At 41.9% G+C, this 18,145-nt stretch overlaps 1 protein-coding gene across 1 annotated transcript in view; it reads left to right on the top strand.

Moving 5' to 3' along the window:
• ITFG1 (integrin alpha FG-GAP repeat containing 1) overlaps positions 1-18,145 on the top strand; it is a 526,073-nt gene that overhangs the window by 53,836 nt on the left and 454,092 nt on the right. Inside the window, exon 6 of the mRNA XM_029608474.1 lies at positions 7,813-7,907. Coding sequence (XP_029464334.1) covers positions 7,813-7,907 — 95 coding nt within the window. The remainder of the gene's footprint in view (positions 1-7,812; positions 7,908-18,145) is intronic.

Raw genomic sequence — 18,145 nt, 5'->3', positions numbered from 1 at the left:
CCTCTATTACAAAGGAATGTTTTGAACCATGAGTGAGCAGTGCCTGTAATTCCAATGTCCGAAAGGCGATTGAGGAGGGTGGCATGATTGACAGTGTCGAAGGCTGCCGACAGGTCCAATAGAATTAATAGGAAAGATTGTCCTTTGTCCAAGCCCATGATGAGGTGGTCTGTTAGTGATACGAGTAGGGTTTCAGTGCTTAAAGTCTTGCGGAACCCGTATTGTGTGGGGTGTAGTATTTCGTGATCTTCGAGGTAGTTAGAGAGTTGAGAATTGACCAGTTTTTCCAAAATCTTTGCTACAAAAGGCAGGTTGGAGATAGGGCGGAAGTTGTTTGGATTCTTGGGATCCAAGTCTGGTTTCTTTAGTAGTGGTTTAAGAGAAGCGGTTTTTAGGGCATCAGGGAAGATTCCCTGTGATAAGGAACAGTTTATAATGTCCGCTAGTGGTTTGGAGATGGTTTCGGGTATTAGCAGAAGCAGTTTTGACGGTATTAGGTCGAAGGGATGGGAGGAAGGTTTCATTTTCTTTAACAGAGATTGGATTTCTAATGCGGTAGTAGGTTCAAACGAATCCAGTGAGATTCTTTTGTTGAGGAGGTGGTAGGTGCTAGTCAGAGGGGAGGGGCTAGGTGGCAAGAGGGTTAAGAGATTAGTGATTTTACTTTGGAAGAATAGGGCTAGTTCATCGGCTTTGGACTGAGCTTGTTCATTGGGGTAGATGGTGTGTTGGGTTGTGTTAGTTCGGATACATAGGAGAAGAGGGCTCTAGCGTCGAAAGTAAGGTCGTGAATCTTGTGAGCGTAGAAATCTCTTTTTGCCTTTAGGGTAGAGTTCCTGTAGTGGTGGAGGGCAGATTTGTAGGTGGAAAGTGTGCTGGGACCCCAGGGGTTTTGCGCCATAAGTTTTCCTTTCTTCTGAGGATTTGTTTGAGTTTCCGTAAATCATCGGTGAACCATGGTTGTCTCTTTGGAGAATTTGGGTTGAGTGTTTTTGTTGACAGTGGACATAATTTATTAGCTATTTCCTCTGTGATATTGCTCCAGGAAGATAAGGCTGAGTTGGGATCTGAAAGGTTTAAGTGTGGAAGTTCTTTAGCCAGGTGGAAGCTGAGGTTATCGGAAGAACAAGATCTTCTGTAGGTAAACTGAGATTGAGGGGGGTGAGAGATAGGGGTTTCTGTTATTGAAAAGGTTGCGGAGATTAGTGAGTGATCCGACCAGGGAACTGGAGTGCAACTAGGTGGGGATGAGTGCGTGATACCGGAGTTTGTGAAGATGAGGTCCAGTGTGTGGCCTGCTTTGTGGGTGGGCTTTTTAATAATCTGTTGGAAGCCCATGGCTGTGAGTGTGGAGAGTAAGGCTTCACAGTTGGTTGTGCGTGTGGTGTTGTTGACGTGAAGGTTGAAGTCTCCTAGGATCAAGGCGGGGGAGTCCAGGTTAATGTGTTTTGCAATAAATTCTATTAGGGGTGAGGCATCCGAATCGAGTCCTGGAGGGGCGTAAACTAAGAGGATTTGGAGTTGGATTGTTTTGAATAGGCCCATTTCCAATTTTGAATACGATTTTACTGGGAGTTGGGAGACTCTCAACTCTATTTTTGTTGTTAGAAGTAGGCTCCCTCCCCTTTTCTTTGGACGGGGGAGGGAAAAGAAGTCATACATCTGTGTGGGGAGTTGATTTATTAGGGTTATATCTGTCTGTTTAAGCCAAGTTTCCGTTATGGCGCAGATATCTGGTTTGGCGTCTAGGAGATAGTCATTGAGGATCAGAGTTTTCTTAGTGATGGATTGTGCGTTGAAAAGAGTTAGGGAGAATAAAGCGAGCCCAAGGAGTTGGCTGAGAGGGGTGATCAGGATCGGGATGAGGGTTTTGGAAGAGCGTGGATGGTATTGCATTGTTGCTTTATTTATGTTGTGGAAGCTGCGGTGAAGAATAGGGATTGGGAATCCCGGTAGCATAATGGTCTGGTTATGCGATAGGGGATGGGTTGCGTATTGGATGAGGCTGGATGGATGAGTTGCGTGCAGGATGAAGGCTGGATGGAGGCTGATGAGGCTGGATGGAGGCTGGATGGATGAATTGCGTGCAGGATGAAGGCTGGATGAGGCTGGATGAAAGCTGAATGGGGCTGGATGGATGAGTAGCTTGCTGGATGAGGTTAGAGGGTGAGTAAGTATGTTGGCTGTGGCTCGAATGTAGCAATGCTGGGGTGGGGCAGACTATCGTAAGAGGGGGGCCTTAGTCCTAATTCTAAGTCCTCAATAGAGAAGGGAGTCCGTTGATCGACCTGTAGGTGGACCATTGCTGAAGGGTGTAAATTGCTGGTGATTGCTGTACAGTGGTCCTAGAAGATTGAGATGTGGGGCGAGTAGACACTCGGGAGAGGAATACAGTGGAGATACGGAGAGGAATAGTAGAGGGAGAGGTGTAGGTAGGAAGGGCCCCTGTCCTGGTTCTTGGGGCTCACGAAGGGGCGCACTAAGGGGCAGGCCCCTTAGGTCGTGCTCCTTCGTGCGCGCGACGCCGCCGGGAAGCATGAAGATTTAAAGGGCTCTAGCTGCCTGCTGATAGGCCGGCTGCCCTGGGGGCGCGGTTAGAGACTCACCATGATGTTTCTCTGCTTCGTCGGGTTCCTTTCTTTGCTTCCCTTCCACTTTAATTTTTAATTAGTAATTAGTGCCACTCTGTTCTCTGCTCGGCTCACGCTGGGTGAGCGGGCTCTTGCCCTGAATGGGCCACGCCAATCACGCGAGCCCCGACTGAGGGTAAGGTGGCGGCGGCAGCGGCGGGAGGCGTCGAAAAGGGAAGGCCGCCGGGAAGCGTGAAGATTTAAAGGGCTCTAGCAGCCTGCTGATAGGCCGGCTGCCCTGGGGGCACGGTTAGAGACTCACCGCGATGTTTCTCTGCTTCGTCTTCTCACACACTAGAATAGTGTTAAGAATTACAGCAAAGAGGAAAAATTTTACCTTAAAGAAGATCAAGCCCCGCTGTCCTGCGTTGAAACCTAAGGGTCCCTCCCCCAGTTGAGAATTCCTGAGGTGATTTCCGATATCCGTCGGAGATGTGCCTTGGTCCGGTAGCCGGCTCCCGGCATAGGCAGCCCCCAGAGTGGCTGAAAGGCAGCAGGTGCACAACTGGAAAGAAATGACAAGTGTTATAAGACATGTTCTTATAATAGACTATGTTCTTATAATAGACTTAGTTTTTGGGTACTTGCCAGGTTCTTATGGCCTGGATTGGCCACTGTTGGAAACAGGATGCTGGGCTTGATGGACCCTTGGTCTGACCCAGTATGGCATGTTCTTATGCTCTTATGAGGTTATCAAATTTGCGGATGATACAAAATTATTCAGAGTAGTTAAATCACAAGCGGATTGTGATACATTACAGGAGGACCTTGGAAGACTGGGCATCCATATGGCAGATGAAATTTAATGTGGACAAGTGCAAGGTGTTGCATATAGTGAAAAATAACCCTTGCTGTAATTACACGTTGTTAGGTTCCATATTAGGAGCTACCACCCAGGAAAAAGATCTAGGTGTCATAGTGGATAACACATTGAAATCATCGGTTTAGTGTGCTGCAAAAGTCAAGAAAGCAAACAGAACGGAATTATTAGAAAGGGAATGGTGAATAAAATGGAAAATGTTATAATGCCTTTGTATCGCTCCATGGTGAGACCACACCTCGAATACTGTGTACAATTCTGGGCACCGCATCTCAAAAAGGATATAGTTGCAATGGAGAAGGTACAGAGAAGGGCAACCAAAATGATAAATGGAATGGAACAGCTCCCGTATGAGGAAAGACTAAAGAAGTTAGGACTTTTCAGCTTGGAGAAGAGACGGCTGAGGGGAGATATGATAGAGGTGTTTAAAATCATGAGAGGTCTAGAATGGGTAGATGTGAATCGCTTATTTACTTTTTCAGATAATAGAAAGACTAGGGGGCACTCCATGAAGTTAGCATGTGGCATATTTAAAACTAATCGGAGAAAGTTCTTTTTCACTCAGTACACAATTAAACTCTGGAATTTGTTGCCAGAGGATGTGGTTAGTGCAGTTTGTATAGCTGTGTTTAAAAAAGGATTGGATAAGTTCTTGGAGGAGACGTCCATTACCTGCTATTAATTAAGTTGACTTAGAAAATAGCCACTGCTATTACTAGCAACAGTAGCATGGAATAGACTTAGTTTTTGGGTACTTGCCAGGTTCTTATGGCCTGGATTGGCTACTGTTGGAAACAGGATGCTGGGCTTGATGGTCTGACCCAGTATGGCATGTTCTTAAGGTCCAAGTGGCAGTTCTCTCCTGCTTCAGAGCCGAAGTGAACGGAATCAGTCTATAAGCTCATCCAGATTTGACCCGTTTCCTAAAAGGGGTGAAGCAATTTCGGCTACCCCTAAAGTGGCCGGTGCCCCTTTGGAACCTCAATCTGGTATTAGACTTCTTAGCGGGGGCTTCCTTCAGACCAACACGCACGGTCTGTCACTACGCCTCTTAACATTGAAGACTGTATTCCTGGTGGCAATATGTTCAGTTCATCGCATCTCCGAACCGTTCCTTAGGTTCACTCCTGGAACCATACATCTGCGCACCATCCCCTCTTTCCTACCGAAATTGGTTTCCGAGTTTCATTTGAACCAAGCTATCTCCCTACCATCTCCAGATGGATATAAGGACTCTGAAGACTCATGCCTTCTTCCCATCTAAATGTCGACAGACTCCTGGTGCGATATCTGGAAAGATCGGAACCAGTGCGCAAAATGGATCGCTTGTTCGTTCTTCACAGCGGGAAGAAGCAAGGAGAAGCGGCCCCACGGGCGACCATAGCCCGCTGGATCAAGAAAGTAATCAAGGCAGCCTACAAAGAGGCAGGAAAAGCCCTTACCACTGCAGGTTAAGGCTCATTCAACTAGGGCCCAGGCAGTTTCTTGGGCAGAACCCAAGCTGCTGTCACCCGCCGAGATCTGTCAGGCGGCTACTTGGTTCTCCCTACACACCTTCTCCAGGTTCTACCGCCTGGATGTTCAGGCCCAAGAAGACACAGCCTTCGCAAGGGCAATGCTAAGTGGGCCATGGGCAGCCTCCCGCCCTGTCTGGGAGTAGCTTTTTTACATCCCACTGATCCTGAGTTCATCTGGCTACACGCTAGGAAATGGAGAAATTACTTACCTGATAATTTTGTTTTCCTTAGTGTAGACAGATGGACTCAGCATCCTGCCTACGGCTGCTCCAGAGAAGGAGGACCACAGAAAGTGAACCTCGAGACTAAGCAAATACGGGTAAGCCGTTGCCTACCCCTAGTTCAAGACACCCACAGTTTGTCCGGTGTCAACATTAATTGGTTGAATGCACTGGCGGTCTCTAGTTTTTTTTTTAAAATCAGTTGAATCAAGTTTAATAAGTTTTAATCAAGTTATTTAAGCAAGATATATCCACAATGGCTTTTAGAAGCGAAATATGAAGAGCTTGAGGTTACTGCAGGGGTATATCTAGAGTGAGGTCAGCTTTGAAATCTGACTCCGTCTCCCATCTGCTAGCAGAAGAGCACATAACCCACTGGTCCTGAGTCCATCTGTCTACACTAAGGAAAACAAAATTATCAGGTAAGTAATTTCCCCAATGGTGGGTAGCATAGCTGCTCTACCTCCTGGATTCTCAGCTTCACAAGAAGCACTGAAAATCGCTCCAGGATTCTGCCTTCCCCCTCACCCCGCAAATCTGTTGGAAAAGCTCCACTCTCTGTTGGTGCCATCTCGCAGATCCTTCACAGTTTAGGATTCGAGCTCAGTGAGAGAGACTAAGGTTAAGGATGAGGTGCTGTGTAGAGTAATTAAACGGCACAAGGGATGTCCTCTTCTGCCTCCTTCACCACTGAAGAAGATAGCGCCAATGGCACAGGGTTCTGCTATAGTAGACTCTGATTCGACATTCAGAAAGGTGCCTTCAGTCTCCTCTGTGAGGAGCTCTTCAGCACAAATGGTGTCAACCACCATAGCCAGAGCTGGTGCAAAAGTATTTGTCACCCTAGGCAAAGTGGTCATGCACCCCCCCCCCCCCCCCAACACACACACATACAGCTCCAACTTACTTATTGGCAGCAGTTCCAGCATAGCACTCTCTTCTTTGTCAGCATTGCCTTCATCATCCTGGTAAGATTTTTCTGCCCGCAAAATGGTGCTCTTAGTGACTACCTAGTTTGCCTAATGGAAGCACCTGCTCTGACCACAGCTTGAAGAGAGTCCATTATTCCAATTTGTTTGTTCTGCCTGGATATTCCAGTCTCTGCACCATGCATTGTGGCTTCAGTTGCCTCAGCATGAAGTGCTCTGGCCAAGGCACATTCGGTTTCATTGGCACAGAGTGTGCCAGTGCCAGCCAAGGTACAGTCATCCTCAACACAAAGCACCTCAACACCAAGAGAAAAGCAGCCATTAACAATGGGAAGTACAACCTTGGTGCAGAGAGAATTTTTACTGGCAGCTATGATTCAACCAGACTGTAGCTATCAGAGCACATTGTTGCAGCTGGCATGAAGTGCATCAGAGCCAAATGAGTCCTGGGTCCAAGGGTCCACTTCACCTCTTCAGCATCCTCAGTTACAGCAGTTCCAAGCAAGGGTGAGCCCATCTGGGTGTCAAAGTAAGATGTTTCCCTTCCTGAAATGGCAGCCAAGCTGTCTAAGATGGAGAAGATCAAGGATAGAACCTTTTCTATCAAGGGTGGAGGAGTTTTTCCTGCACAGCTGAGTTCAGGTTAATTCTGAGAAGTCTGAGCATCCCCTTGAGGAATTTGTCTATTTGACATCATTTATTTATTTATTTATTTATTTGAGTTTTATATACCGTCATTCGGTAAAGCCATCATAGCGGTTTACAAGGTTCAGCTTGCAATACATTTAACAATTGAGCAAAAAGTATAACAGGATGCATATTAAACACACATGAGAGACCTCCGATTACAAAGATATTATCTAGAACTAGCACTACGGATTGCACGAAGGAGTGCACAAGGGGGGGGGGGGGTGCCCCTTTGGCGCGCCCCTTCGGCGCACGGTGCTCCGGCGCCAGCGCGGTCATCAGTGATGTCAGGGAGGGCGGGTCTCCCGATCGTGGCCCTTCCCTTTTCATGACTAGCTCCCTTTCTCTTAGGGAGTCCCTTTCTAGGGATTCAGTGAGGGATGGATGTAATCAGTTCTTTTGGGAGTTCCTCCCTGACCTCTTCCTCCAGAGCACCAGAGATCCTCTCAGCCAACTTCCTTTTCATCTGAATAATGGATGAGTGTACCACAGTGGTCAGATAAGGAAGGGTCAACAGAGATGTCTTCAGACCCTTCTCCAGTTTTACCAAAGCATACTTTGCATTCCGAGGATTAATTGCACTTGGTTCCTGGTAAAGATGGTAAATACATTCATTAACCTCAGGAAGAGGATCCAATAGCGAATATTTTCAGGCTGCTGCAATTCATCCAGCCCCCTATAGAATCCATTTCTTTCCTGTTCTATAGACTTTTGAGCGATCTACAGCTGAGGATGTTTGGTGTAGTCCAACTGCTGCCCTACTGTACCAATATTGCTAAAGTATGCAGCTGTTTTCCTTATTGAGCATCCTGTTGCTTGTTATTGATTACATATTCCTCATAAGTCCTATTTATGTGGCAAATAAGTTTGCATAACTGTTGCTGATTTTATGCAATTATCAAAACTCAGATGAACACATCTGAGATGCTTATATTTGACATTTAAAAAAAACTATGCATGTTGGCCCCAAAAGCAAGGGATTTGACCTTTTCTTATGTTTATTTCCAGAGTTTTGACATGGCAGTCTGCCCTGGAAACTCAGAATAAGATGCTGAAGCCACATTCTCATGCATTTATAGATTTGAACAGAGATTACAGAGCAGGTAAGGCTCAACTAATTTTAGGCCATAGATATCAAATGAGAGAGACCCAGTAGTATGGCTTGTCCTTCATAAAGCTTTTAAATGTGTTTATAGAATTACAGGTATTACCATTTTGAAAGATGCATATTACATATTTTCTCCAAAGAATATCATAATGTATTTGCAAGCATTTGAAGAAGATATTGCAGTAAAATTGCACTTCCTTATTGCCCTGCCACACAAAAGGGATACAGCTCTCCTACCTATAGATGGAGGCAAAAGGTAAAGTGTTTTGTCCTGACATCCTTCCTATATAGCCTGACACAGCAAGGAAGGTGTCATTAGTTCTCTGCCTCCAGCAGATGATAAGCAACGTCTGGTCCAGCAGGAAGGTAGAAGAAATTATGAAAAAAACAAAAAAACTCCCTGTAGTAGCCTGGAGCAGCCAGTGGTTCACTGTGGTGTCTCGGTCGATACATCTCTTTTCAGCATCCCCCGCCCCTCCCCCTGAATAGCAGTTATGGAGCACAGGAGGAAATATAGCAGGTGCAAGGCCTGCCCCATTCCTAGAATTGCAGGCTCCTTTTGCAGGGCTGAGATAGGGAAGAGTCAAAACATGATGCTTGAAGGAAAGGTAGGGACATCCAGAGCAGCTCCTTTAGAACAGTGGCTCTCTCTATTACTGCATGCTTGGTGCTGCTGGAGCAGGGAAATGCATTGAAACACTCCAGGCATTCCTCAACAACCTTGGAGCCCTTATTCTTCAAGAACAATGAGAACTGCGGGACCTCGAGGATGGGGAGGAGCAGGAATTCACATCAGAATTTGTTATGGTAATGTATAATACTTTTTGCCAATTGAAGGGCAAAAAGAGGCAGGAAGTCAGTGCAGGTCAAATTCCTCTGGTAGTAAAACCCCAACTGTATAAAAAGTCTGAATTACAACTAGGTTAACCATTGCCCCAGGAAGAAGATCCCCATTCAGATAAGGAGAGTATGAATATGAAAAGGGGAATTTATTGATCAGACAGTGGATGTGGCAGTCAAGCTATTTAGAAGTGAAGAACTGGGAGTACTTATAGTTAATGTGTCCAAGTCACTAAAATTGGAGAAGGATCAGCCCAAACTGGAAGGGCCAAAAGAGGACCCAATCCTTAGAGGACTAAAGAAATCTTCTAAGACTTTTCCAATTCACACAGCCATATTGGAGATACATGGAGCAGAATGGGAATGCCCTGATGCAACATTTAAATGTAAGAAAGCTATTGAAAAGCTGTATCTGTTACAGCAACAGCAGAAGGATCAGCTGTTCAGACTTCCTAGAGTAGATGCAGCAGTTACAAAGAGGACCGCAATTCCAGTAGAAGGAAGTGGCTCTAAAGAACTCACAAGGTGGAGTCTGCTTAAGAGAGCCTTTGAGGTGTCCAGCCTTTCGCTGCAGGTAGCCATTTGTTAAGGATATGTATGTAGTATGAGCATTAGTGAAGTGGATGCAACAGTCCTTGGAATGGGGAGCTAGAGACATAACAAGCTGAGACGTCCCAGTTGGATTTGGCAGCGGCCTTTGAAGCAGACACTCTATAGATATGATCATATAGATATGATTTCAAAAATATCTATATCATATATCATATCTATATGATCATATAGATATGATTTCATATAGATATGATCGTATAGATATGATTTCAAAAAGAAGCTAAAGACTTGGCTATTCACTCAAGCTTTCCCTGAGAGCTAAAATCTGGTGAAGCGACAGACGATATATCTACCTCTGTACATATGTTCCTGATTTATGGTTCCCAGTTACATTTAATTGAGTTTATGAAAGTTCTCTTTAATAGTTTTCCTGTATACTTGTGTTAATGTATTCTGCCTTGAGGCCACTGTTTTAATGTATTTCCGCCCTGGAGGCGACTGTTCAGTTCCTTGTAAACCGGTGCGATATGTATTCTTTACAGGAACATCGGTATATAAAAATTAAAAATAAATAAATAAATAAATGATCTTATTAGGTCATCAGCCAAACAATTAGATGCCTGCTGTGGCTGAGGATTTGGGTGGGGTGGATGACTCGGCTTCTAAATCCAGATTAAGCAGGTTCCCATTCAAGAGTAGAGTCTTATTTGGAGAATAGCTTGTGAAGTTAGTGAACAACCTGGAGAAGTTGAAGGTTGCCCGAAGATACAGAATGGGATGAAGCAGAGCAGCAGACATTGACCTCATGACCAGTGTCTTACTTTCAGAATGCAGCATCCCACTCCTCATGGTGGTAGTCTTTCAGGTGACCTGGGCATCGAGTGTGCCTGATGGAAAGCGTCAGCTGCTTAAAGACTGCCTCTGTAGTAATCTTTGGGTGCTGGCATACCCAATGTCGGTAGGCAGGTCCAAGCCATCCACAAACTGCTCAAGGTAATACCAGTTTGGCTGCTACTTATGTACTTCAGCACCTGCCTTCCCCTCAGGATGTAGCCATTTCCAGCCTATATCTTTTAAATGATAGAAAAGGCTTAATGGACACTCTCCTGGTTAAAGAATGCCAAGCCAGGTGCGCCCAGCTCTCTCAAGTATGACAGCTTTAACTTCTGCATAGATAGCTGTTCCATCAGGTTTGCAACTTAAAAGGCAGCCTAGGTGCTGCCTGTCAATAGACTACCGAGATATATAGTCCATATGGACTTTGGCCATCCTGATAGCTGGACAGTTCACTTCAAACTGACCAAAAAGTAGTCTGGGTCCTCGTCTTGAGCCATCTTAAATGCCATGTGGCATAATGGGGTAGACCATGCTAGAGTAACTTATAACCCTTGTGCTATTTGGGTCAGTAACAGCTGTTGTTGACAGAATAATTTTTCTAGCATCTGCTGCTGGGTATACTGGTTCTGTATCACAGTCTGTATTTGCTGTTGCCCCTCTGTGAGGGTATCCATTAGTCACTCCATTCTGAATTAAAGCACTCTGGTTCCATAGAAGCTTCTCCCTCTCTAGAGCAGTGATTCCCAACTTAGAATCTGTGAGACCATCCCAGGGGGTTCCTCCAGAAGTGATACAAGAAAGTTTAGTTAGGGAGATTGGGCTGCTGCCACATGCCACCTATTTACCAACATAAAAAGGCCCTTTTGAAAATTACTCTTCCCTGTCACTGAGGGTAAAAGCTACACTATGAACAGTATATGCACTTTTACCTGCAGAGTAAAAAGGAGCAGAGCTATGGTGCAGGAGGAAAAGTCATGCAAAGATTTCATTTTGAAATATTTGTGCACACTTCCATGCATGTACTTTGTACCTGCTTCAAAGCAGATGAAAAATATGCAGGAACAAAAGTAGTGACTTTCCCTTACCCACCCAAGTTTTCAAAAGGAAACTCCGCAGTCAGTTTCCCTTTGAAAATTAAATTGCAGATCTACAGATACCAGTGCTGATTTTCTGTCAGGTCATGCCAAGTTGCCAAACTGGAACTTTTTTGAACTTGCATCCTTTTCTCCATTTTAGCTGAAAGGTGGAATAGCCTCAACCTTCAATTATAAGGGCAAATTTTAAATAGCTTTGGAATTTGCCCTCCACACATTTATTTATACGATTTATATACCCCTCTTCAATTACTAAGTGGTTTACAATAAAAATATTCACAATTAATACAAAAAATAAAAAATCTTAAAGAACATAGATCAATAAAAACATGTCACAAATTCAAATAGTTATACATTACACGATAGCCCAAATTCCAGCTTTAGTACTCCCTGGAGGCTTAAAACTTCTTTTTTCAAAATCTGCAAAAGACGACAGATAACAGTGGGCCATATTCAAGTCTCTACCTGCATAAGTATTTAGACTTCTTTAGAAAGATATTAAATATTAAAAGCTTAATGATTTAATCAGTTTCCTAAATTTTTTCATTGAAACTTCTTTCTTTAACTCTAATGGTAAAAGATTCCAAAGAATGGGACCCTGTATCATAAAAAGTCACTCAGGGGATTCATCTAAGCTAATTAATCTGAAAGCGAGTACTTCCAGCAGCATCTGGCTCCCTGATCTAAGGGTTCTCATAGGCTGCTAAAGTTTTAAATCAGCATTAAAGGCAGGAGAAACAATCCCTTTCATCCCTTTAAAGACAAAAAGCACAACCTGAAACTTAATTCTCCAAAGTATGGGTAACCAATGGTAGTGCAAAAGAGTTGGAGTAATGTGTTCTCTTAATGGAAGTCCCCCAGTTATTCTTGCAGCTGAATTTTGTACATGTTAAAGAGCTCGTATCGTTAAAAGAGGTAGACCAAGAAGTAAGATATTGCAATAATCAATAAGTGCTATAGTTAAAGAATGAATAATTGTTTTAAGGTCCTGGTCCTCAAGATATGAACAAATTCGTATTAAACGAAGCTTAAAAAAAGAAATTCACACTAATTGATTTACATGGATGTGGAGGGATAATGTGGTATCCATCAAGACTCCTAAATTTCAAGCTTGTTTTATAATAGGAATGACATCTGCATTTATTTTGATATTAGATGGAATTTCCTACTTAGGATTTCAGTTTTTTCATGTTTAAAGTCAATTTGTTTTCTTTTAACAAAGAGTTGAGAGCCATTATGGTAGTTTCTACCTGGATTTTGCTGTTGCTTTATCCACCAGTTTGGCCACCTTAAAATCATCAGATACAATCACCTGCAGATCCTGCTCTTTCGTATTTAGAAGAATTTCACCTCCAATACTTACCTCTCCCTTGGGGTTTTGCATCCTAAATGCATTACTCAGCATTTTTTAGCATTAAATCATAGCTGCCAGACCCTAGACCATTCCTCGAGCTTTGTTAGATCCCTCCCAATGTTTTCCACACTTTCCTGGCTGTGTACCTTCTTGCAAATTTTGCCATCATCGGCAAAAAGACAAAACTTTCCCGACCATCCTTCTGCTGTATCGCTCATGAAAGTGTTGAAAAGAACTGGTTCAAGGACCGATCCCTGATGCAAACTGCTAGTAATATCCCCTCCTCAGGAAAAAAAACTCCAATTTACCGCTATCCTTTGATACCTCCTACTCAGCCAGTTTTTAATCCAGTTACTCTTGGTCCCATACCAAGGACATTCAATTTATTTATGCTCCTAGGTGAAGCTATGTCAAAGGCCTTATTGAAATCCAAGTAGTGTTCTCCCTTGACCCAACTCTCTTGAACACCCAAGCAAAGACATTTCGGATTGCGTCTGACAAGGTTTATCCCTGGGGAAAAAAAAAATGCTGCTTCAATCTTGCAATCCATTAGATTCCAAAAATTGCATTATCCTCTGTTTTAGCAGCGATTCCATTAATTTGTGTACCACAGAGGTCAGACTAACTGGCCTGTAATTCCCAACCTCCTCCTCCTTACTTAATAGGAGCCACTACCTGTCTTCGGTCCTCCGGAGCTATTCCCAACTCTAAAGAAGCATTGAAAATATCAGCCAGTGGAGCTGCAGGACATCTCTAAGTTTCCTTTGTATCATCTGATGTATTTCATCTGGCCCCATTGGTTTATCTTACTTCCGATCATTTTTGTGTTCATTTTATGTGGTCCTGCTCCAGGCCTTTCCACAGTGAACACCGAACAAAAATGTTTAAGCAATTTTGCTTAAATTGCTTAGAGCTTAGGCGCAAAGAGATCAAGAAATGTTTAATAAACTAAACTAACACTAAACTTTTTCCTTATCAGCCACTACACATTCCTCCCCTTCACCTGTGAGTCTCACAATGCCACTTTTGTACTTCTATTTCTACCATATCTTAAAAAAAAAAGTCTTATCCACCCCTACTTTTTACCGTATTTGCTATTTCTTATTCTTTTTGAGTTTTTGCATTCCTGACTACTTTCCAGACTTCTCTTAACTTTTCCATATATTGTTATCTTGTCATCTTCTTTGTGCATTCTTTTGTAGTTTATGAATGCTTACCTTTTCAGCTACTTCTTTAGAAAACCATAGTGGCCTATTTTTTCCTCTATTACTTTGCTAATGAAAAGATTAGTTGTCCTCAGAATATCTTGTTTTAGTTTTTCTCGCTGCTGCTCTACCTCCTGTATTATCCCATGCAGCTAATGATTCCTTGAGGTGCACCCCTATGTTAAGAAAGTTAGTTTTCCTGAAGTTTAGGACTCTCACCTTTGAATGAACCTTCATCTCTTATGCCCTAATACTGAACCACATGACCTGGTAATCACTGGATCCCTAATGATCATAACTACAACAGGGGAGGCCAACTCTGGTCCTCATGAGACACAAATAAGCCAGATTTTCAGGATATCTATGACTATGCATGAGATAGATTTGTATGCACTGCTTTCATTGTATGCAAATATATATCATGCATATTCATTGTGGATATCCTGAAAAACTGACCTATTTGTGGCTCTTGAGGACCGGAGTTGACCCTCCCTGCACTACAACATTAGTGATACTGTCCCCTTTGGTAAGCACCGGTATCGCCCCTTCCCGTGTGAGTTGCATTACCAGTTGACAGTACATTTCTTCTTACAGGGAATCCAGGATGTCCCTGCTTCTAGAAGACACTGGAACCAGGATGTCCCAGTCAACATCTGGCAGATTGAAAACCCCTAGCAATAGCTCCTCCCCTTGCTTAGCAATTTTGTGAAAATCTTCTGTTAAATCTCTATCCATTTTTTCTGTCTGTGTAGGAAGTCTGTATATTACACCAATATAAATAGTTGTTCCATTCCCTCTTTCCAGATTCACCCACAGTCTCTCCTCATAAGCCCAGCAATGCTGTTGCTTTAATATTGCTTTTTATATATAATGCCACATCCCTCCCTTTCTGAATAGATTATAGCCTAGTGTAATTTATATACCAGTCATGGTTTTCCGCATACCACATCTCCATGACAGCCAGTATATCTAAATGACCTTTTTCCATGTCTGCCTCTAGATTTTATCTCCCATACTATGAGCATTAATATACATGGCTTTCCAGATATTGCACTTTTTTTCCCATTTTCCCATCTCTGCACAAGTATTTAATGTTTTGCTTACCTTAGGATTTTGTTCACTCATCCCCAACAATTCTAGTTTCAAGTTCTCCTCAGTAGGTTTGCCATTCTGTGTTGAAAGCCCACTTCTTCAACAGGTGGGCGCCATCTCAGCTCAGCAATCCTTGAAACAACAAGATGATAAAATCTACAATATCAAAGATGGTAGCATGCTAACCAAGCTAATATAGAACTACCTCCCTTATCACAAACATGGTAGAGATCATCAATCAAAGAAATCAAAGCTGATTCCATACTGTAATTTGATCAAACCCATATTGAGATGGTTGCAAATTTTGATTTTGTTCCAAAAAAATCCACAATTGTATTGCAATAGTTTTCTCCACAATTTTACTTAAAAAAGATAAACCTGATAGTTGTCTATAATCACTAGAGTCCAAAGGGTCAAGAGATGGACTTTTTATTAACAAAGGTTTCACTATTTTGTCTTTCAAAATATTTGGAAAGACTCCATTTGAAAAAGATGTATCAGTCTGATGGAACCAGGTAATCGTCATCTCTGGTTTGCTGAATAATCCAAAAGGGTCAAGGATCACTGGAACTAGTAGTAGGTTTCAGATCTTTTACAATATCTTTTACAAAGATTTTTTACAAAGCCACTAGACATATTACCTTGAGAGATCGGGCCCTCTCTACCGCCGGTCCCCCTTTATGGAATTCCATCCCCCCAGACCTAAGACAGGAACCCTGCCTCCCAACCTTCAGGAAGAGACTTAAGACTTGGCTCTTCAAACAAGCTTTCCCGGACTCCAGCTAATGTCCTTCAACTTCAAGTTCTATAACACAACCAGCTCATTTAACTGTTCGTTGTAAATATTTAAAATGCTATTAACCTTTTCTTTTTCCTTCCTCTCCCAGTTTAAGCATCCCTGTTTTTTGTAACTGCTTTCTTCCGCACTACAGTTCCAGTTTGTTTTTTCTTTCTATGCACCACTGTTTTAATGTAAACCAGCATGATGTGATTTTATCATGAATGCTGGTATATAAAACCTTAAATAAATAAATAAAAATATGATCCACCTGTTCTTTATCCAAGGGAGCTTGTTTAAGCATATGAGTAGGAATGTTAAGCCCCCAGTAGTGAAAAAGAACTTAAATTAGAACCAGGCAATTACCGATTATAGCAGCCTATTGTATATTCTAGGTAAAATATTATTGGCCATTATAAGAAAAAAGCTGGTTGTTTCTAATGAAGGTAAGGGAGTACTATTCAAAAAATGTATAGGTTTAGGATTAAATAAAATAAATATAAATACTGTATAAATGTTTGAAAAATCTTTAAAAAAAAAAGAGTGGGTAGTTATATAAAATGTGGTTTTAATTATGATACATTAGAACATCAAATGCTGTCCTTACAAATGTTGCAAAATGCTGAAATATACACAAAGTTCAGAAGCCATAAGTCCTGTCAAACCATCTTTTGTTGAGTGGGAAAATAAGATTAACATAATTATCCTAAATTTTGGTAAATATTATGACCAGGAACTATATAAGATCTGAATTTTGGTTTACAGAAGATGAGGTTTTTGGAGAAGTCATTTGTGTTTGAATGAGAAAACCATATGCAGGGTCATCTTTAAAAGCACTATTCTAATTCAAAAGATCTGGAGAAAAGCGTTAAAAGCAATATTGCCAAACTGTTACATGTAAATGTGCTGCAGGAGTCAGTAGTCCTACAGAGGGAGTTTGCCATCTAAGGAAAAGAGCAGAAGTACACAGCTACTTGAGGCTTAATGTAAAACATGTAGGATACTATACCATGTGCAGCATACATTGAGCAAATCAGGAACCAGGCAAAAGACATGGTATCTTGATGATGATCTTAAGATGGAAATGAGTGCACAAACTCAAGTGCTATCAGTGATTGAAGGGCTCATGCAGGTAAACTCTGGGAAAGAAATGAAGTTAATATAGGATGACAACAGAATCCTCAAATCAGTCAAATTTTGAAAAAAGTACATTCACTGGACACAAAGCTTAAAAAGGGAATGTGGAGGTTTAAGCATGTTGAAAGAATGTTTTAGTCGAGGGTTATTTTTCTTGGTGAAGTGATAATTGTTGGAGAATTTAAGTGTGCTATACAAACTTGAAAATGTACCCTATTGGGATCTGTAAAAGGCTTTTAATATAAAAAGCACAAATAGGCATCTATCTTTAGGGAAGTAGATTTTGTTAGCTTGTCTTTAGAAAGGAAATCTGTCCCTAAATGGTAAAATTATGGAGCATTTTGCCCAGAGAGACTATATCAAAATTGGACAGGAGTTTGGAGGAAATAATTGTGGCTATACTGTTATAATTGGATATAAGGGGAAAGATTTACAGTGCATTCAGAAGGTATTCAGACCCCTTCACTGTTTCCACATTTTGTTATGTTAGTCTCATTACAAGGTGTTTTTGATTATTGTATTTCTATTTTATGTATTTATTTATTTATTTCGTGATTTTTCTTTTATATACCGCGGCACGTTAATAACATCACCTCTGTTTACAATAAACAATAAATCAGCAACAAGCTTTACAGTCAATAAGAATTCAGGTGTACATAAAAAATATCAATTAAGAATAAATTAAGAACCAATTAAGAACAATTAACAAATAAACTAATGATTTTAATGGCCAGTCTAATAACTGGGAGGAAAGAGCCCGATCAAGTAAAATTTAGCAGCGGGGAATAAATAAATTGGCGTGTGGCATTGGATCAGAGAAACATAAGCAATAACTGGCATTTCAGGAAAAGAGATGGTCATGTAATCCACTAATCACAGTATTTTCTGATATTGGTGGAATATAAATACTTTTAATAAATAAATATTCTAAAATGGATAATTTGCAGTTTTTCCCTTCTCAGTCTACATACAATACCCATAAAGACAAAACAAAATCAGGTTTCTAGAAATTTGTGCAAATTAATTTAAAAAACCCTGAAATATATTTATGTAAGTATTCAGACCCTTTACTCGGTACTTTATTGAGGCAGTGATTACAGCATCAAGTCTTCGGTATGACTCTACAATCTTGGCATACCTGGGTTTGGGGATTTTCCCCCATTCTTCTCTGCAGATTCTCTCAAGCTCTGTCAGGTTGGATAGGGAGCATTGATGCACAGCTATTTTCAGGTCTCTCCAGAGATGTTCGATCAGATTCAAGTCCAGGCTCTGGCTGGGCTGCTCGAAGCCATTCACAGACTTGTGCCGAAACCACTCCTGCGTTGTCTTGGCTGTGTGCTTAGG

The sequence above is a fragment of the Rhinatrema bivittatum genome, chromosome 7 (genome assembly GCF_901001135.1).
Source record: "Rhinatrema bivittatum chromosome 7, aRhiBiv1.1, whole genome shotgun sequence".
Taxonomy (NCBI): domain Eukaryota; kingdom Metazoa; phylum Chordata; class Amphibia; order Gymnophiona; family Rhinatrematidae; genus Rhinatrema; species Rhinatrema bivittatum.
The sequence above is the reverse complement of the archived record's forward strand: the minus strand, read 5'-3'. Positions and strand labels throughout refer to the sequence as shown.